The 4870-nt window shown below is 45.3% G+C and overlaps 1 protein-coding gene across 1 annotated transcript in view; it reads right to left on the minus strand.

The window, feature by feature from the left end:
- Positions 1-3743: 3743 nt before the first annotated feature.
- Positions 3744-4870, minus strand: part of LOC311238422 (serine/threonine-protein kinase SIK2-like) — a gene marked incomplete at both ends in the record, with an annotated part of 33169 nt that continues 32042 nt past the window's right edge. Inside the window, one exon of the mRNA XM_084326480.1 lies at positions 3744-4230. Coding sequence (XP_084182606.1) covers positions 3744-4230 — 487 coding nt within the window. The remainder of the gene's footprint in view (positions 4231-4870) is intronic.

The raw sequence follows: 4870 nt of genomic DNA on the forward strand, positions 1-4870 counted from the left end.
ATTTTAACATGAACCAGAGATGATGCTGAACGGAGAGTGATGTTAGGCTACGTTTACACTGCAGGCGAAGGTGGCCCAAATAAGTTTTTTATCTTTTGCTCATTATGTGACTCAAATCTGATTATTTCATGAACAGCACAAATCACATGGAATCTGATCTTTTCAATTCTGATTTGGGCCACTTTCTTATGTGGTCCTAAGACAGATAGGTCTACAGGTCAGATTCTTTGCAATGCAATCTTCGTTTGAACAATCGTGCGACTTTCATATCACTCTAGTCACAAATGTTCACAATTCCTTTTACGTCCATCTTCTCTATTGTTCATTTGCGCATGCGGGTCAGTTCAGGAGCGTGACCGGTTCACACTGGAATCTGATACTGGCAACATTTAAAAAATTATATGAACAGCCAAACCAAATATTTTTTTGCTGAGCAATAAATCAGAATTGAGGCTTGCAGTGTGAACATAGCCATGGTCTTCACTCCGTCATTGAGAATCAGTGGGAATACGGTTTTAATATCCTACAGGAGGAGGGAAAAGGGACTAATTTGATTTCATTTGATGGGACTTTCCATGTGTGTCCCTGAAAGCAGGACGGCTTCTTTCGGCGTGTATTGATACATAATTGTACATCCAGGGACATGAGGTAAAAAAAAAAATATATATTTGTCTTTAACTCATTGGGGGCCAACAGCAGAGGGCGCTGATGGCCATTCAGCGCCAGTGCTTTATCCAATGTAATGATAGCTTTACTTGCGAGTGCTTAAAATATATGAAATATAATAGCAATAGATCTAAATAACACGTTGATCGTCAGTGAGTTGCTTCCAGTCAACATGCACGAAACAGATCATTTTTTCATACATACATTTCCGTTTTATACTGTGATGAATATGAATATATTTCTAGAGCGTTCTGTCTAATCTCAATAAACTCCAGCAAATCAAGCTTCAATGTATTTCCTTCGAAATTGTGCCATTTGTCGCTAGATTCATGAATAGTTTTCAAAAAAACGCTAGATTATCAATATTATATGTGTCATCATGCACGAACAGAAGCGGGTCTGAAAAATCGCTTCTCCGTACTTTGGTCGGCGCGAACCTCACACACACACACACACACGCTCGGATGGCGGTGAAAGAAACATCGGATTAACCCAAGATTCATAACATAGAGTCCTTACCTCACATCTGATGTAGTGCAAAAAGATTAATCCAATTCCTGATCGCCATTCCAAATATTGATCGCGTTTATTGATCCAACGTTATATGTCCAAAACACATAATCCACGCTGCTCCAAGTGTCCCCAGTCCATCTGTTATAACGATACTGCATGCCCGAGAAGGAAAACCTGGACCGGACTTCTTAGATCAGCGTACAGCCCAAGGGGGAGGGATTTGAATGATGTGCAATACCAGCCGGGAGGCGTAGGCGGCGGTATTTGCCCTTTTGCGAGCTCAGACCCATTCCCAATGATAACGTCAGGCTGGATGGATGAAAAATGAATGGATATAGCTAATAAAAGAAATATCGATTAAAACCCGAGATATCTCGGGTCTTGGCGCCCAGCGCATGGCGAGTTAACCCGAGATATCTCGGGGTTGGTCTGGAATGTGTTAAAGGCCCAACCAGGGGTGAGAAGTGCCATGTCTTACCGTGTGTATATATATACTGTCTTTATACCTGTATCACTGTACATATTAATATTACAACAACTCTGTACATACATCTGATTAGCACTACACTCTGTAGTACTAATTTATATATTTTTTTTTACCCAGTTTAATCACCTGTACAATATTACTATTGCACTTTATGGTTACATTTGCACTCTGGTTGGATGCTAAACTTATTTTCGTTGTACTATACATTTGAATACATTTGAATCTAATCTAAACAAAAATAAGAAACTAGGAATTAAGACGTGGTTTCATTCTCTACTTGATCGACTGAGCTCTTGATACAAGGATACAACAGGTGAATAATGAGTCTTTAATTGTATCTGTAGTTTGTAGCTTGTAAAATGTTTGTTTACATTGTTGTCTATTTGATGTACAGATCAAACTCTTCAATATAAAGACGTTTCACTGGACTTGTGTTGCTAGGGAAGAGTTTGGACCCATGTTTACTTCCTGTCAGTTAATGATATTAGCAAACACTGCAAGTAAGCTTGGGTCCATTATTTAGAATGTTTATGTTGGCAAGTTGAAATTGTGTCTACCCTACCCTAGACACGAGCGAAGTGTGTAACTACAGTGAGTAACTACCTCACTATTACTCATTTTACTCTGTATTGTATATAATTATGTATATTGACTTTACCTACTTTTTACTTCTTAATTTTTGTTACTTACTTTCTCTTTACTGTATGTACAGTAGCACACTCTCAGGGGCTCATAAGCAACACGCATTTCATTATAAAGTATTCTGTATTTTGTTCTGACAAATCAAAACAAACTTGAACTTGAAGTGTGTACCCTAGACACGGTGAGAGAAAAAAGAACCTCGGATTTGCCACGAATAACTCGTCTCCTCAGCTCGGACAATACATTTGGCATACAGCTTCAGTAACCGCACTGGACTTGTAAAAAGATGGATTATCAACATAGTCGGCATTCCAGCCTCTTTGTGTGGCGTGTGGACCTTTTGTGAGTCGAAGCATCCTGCATTCTCCAGCGTCAAGGAGGGTTCACATTGTTGTGGCCTGCTCAGTGGTTTTAGTCCTGTATTAAACTCGTGAATTGATCGCAGCAAACCCATTTTCATTCAAGCCATCGCAAATGGCCCATGCAAATGAGAGAGCATCTACAAAACCGTAATAAACAAAGTGCAAAACAAATCAAATTGTTTGTTGTGTAATTCCCTAACACGTGTCAGATAATAACTCATTACATTTATATAGCGCTTTTCTAGACACTCAAAGCGCTCCCCACAATGTAGGGTGGGAATTGCCTCCTTCACCACCACTGGTAGCACCCAACCTTGGGCTACGCAGGCTCAATGGCTGCCATACACTGGCCCCAAACACACATCACACTACTACACAATGGCTGAACGGCTCAGGAGACAGGGATTGATATCAGCCAATTAAGGGGAAAGGGATGATTAGGTGGCCTTGATGTCAGAGACCTGATTGGGAATTTGGCCAGGAACGTCGGGGAACCCCCTACTCTTTGCGATAGGCGTCCTGGGTTCTTTAACGACCGAGATTCAGTCAGGACCTCGGTTCTCATCCGAAAGACGATGAGCTCAAAAGGCACAAGGGGTGAATTTGAACCATCGTGTGATAAAGCGCTAAATCTCTCGGGGGGCTAAAAGCGACAGGGGACACAAATCGATGAAGAGTAAAACGACTCTGGAGTTCTCATGAGCATACCGGTACGTATACCTTCCCAACACATTTCCCATGTTCCTCCCATGAGGACGACACAGCAGGTGACACCGGAATTCCCCTCGGGATAAATCAAATATTTATCTGAACCAGAGACAGCGTTTGCACAAGTTTGCCACGTGAATTCTAGCAAGTGGATCATCCTAAGTATATCGTAGATCAACAGCACCACGCGTGACCCTGCTCGGAGACCTTGCGATGCAGGAATGGCGACAGCAATAGTGAGTCCGAGATTCTATTCCTAATGTCAATGTTCTAGTCGTCGACACTTCTCATCTTTGGCATGCTAGCCTGGGTCTTCCGTGTGTGTGATCCTCTTCCAGGAGGAGGAGGGGGGGGGTGTTCATGCGTTACGGCCCGTACCCGGGCACCCCTCGTCCCGCAGGGGCGGTGGGCAGCTGATGACCCGGGTTGAAGTGGGGTTGAGGATGAGGAGGGAGGGACTGGGGGGGCGGGGCGGGGCGGGGCCGAGTGAGGTCCTCTGGCTGCTGGCTGATGTGGAGCTGCGTCTCCAGGAGGTGAGCGACCGACGACACCAAGGAGGAGTTGGAGGAGGAGGCGGAGGAGGAGGAGGGGGGGGTGGGGAGAGACAGGTCCAGCGGCTGCTCCGAGTCGGCCTGGTAGTACGGCTGTGGCGGCGGCGGTGGGAGGTCCCGCTGGGAGGCAGGAAGAGGGAGGTGCTGACGGGGGGGGAGGCGCGAGCCGCGGAGGCCGCCGGGGAGGCGGAGAGGGGGAGGGTTGGGCGCCGTGACAGAGGGAGGGGGAGGGATGAAGAGGAGGGGCGGAGGCTTGGACGGGCACGCCGGCCGGAGGCATTGGAGAGGAACCTGGAGGACTCTGTGAAGAGAGAGAGACGCTGTGAGCTCAGGTTAAGAAGACCGACGACATCGCGAGGGCTTCCTCCAATCAGCTTAAAGGAACACGCCAACATTTAGGGAAATTAGCTTACCGTCTTCTCCAGAGAGAGACAAGAAGATAGATACCAGTTTCCTCTCTGTGCGTTCAGTAGAAAGCTATCTGACGGCACATTAGCCTAGCTTAGCACAATGAAATGGAAGAGGACAGTGACGGATAGCCTAGGCATTGTCCAACTAACACCTCTCCCGAAGGCTACCCGTCACTGTCCGCTTCCATTCATTGTGCTAAGCTAGGCTAACGTGCCGTCGGATAGCTTTCTACTGAACGCACAGAGAGGAAACTGGTATCTATCTTCTTGTCTCTCTCTGGAGAAGACGGTAAGCTAATTTCCCAAAATGTTGGCGTGTTCTTTTAAGAATCGGACCCCTGTGTCTGTGTCACATGTCCTTCTCAATCTCCTCTCAAGACACGGCCGCCGTGTCGGACTTTGAACAAAAACGAGAGACTCTATAATTGTAAAAGAAAAACTACATTATAGTAGCAGGCTCTGCAAATGTAAACAATTGTCTCAAAACTACATAGTGCACCTTTAAGGCCAGAAGAGAAAGAAAGATCACCT

Source organism: Notolepis coatsorum, assembly GCF_963971535.1.
Source record: "Notolepis coatsorum genome assembly, chromosome: 1".
Taxonomy (NCBI): Eukaryota; Metazoa; Chordata; class Actinopteri; order Aulopiformes; family Paralepididae; genus Notolepis; species Notolepis coatsorum.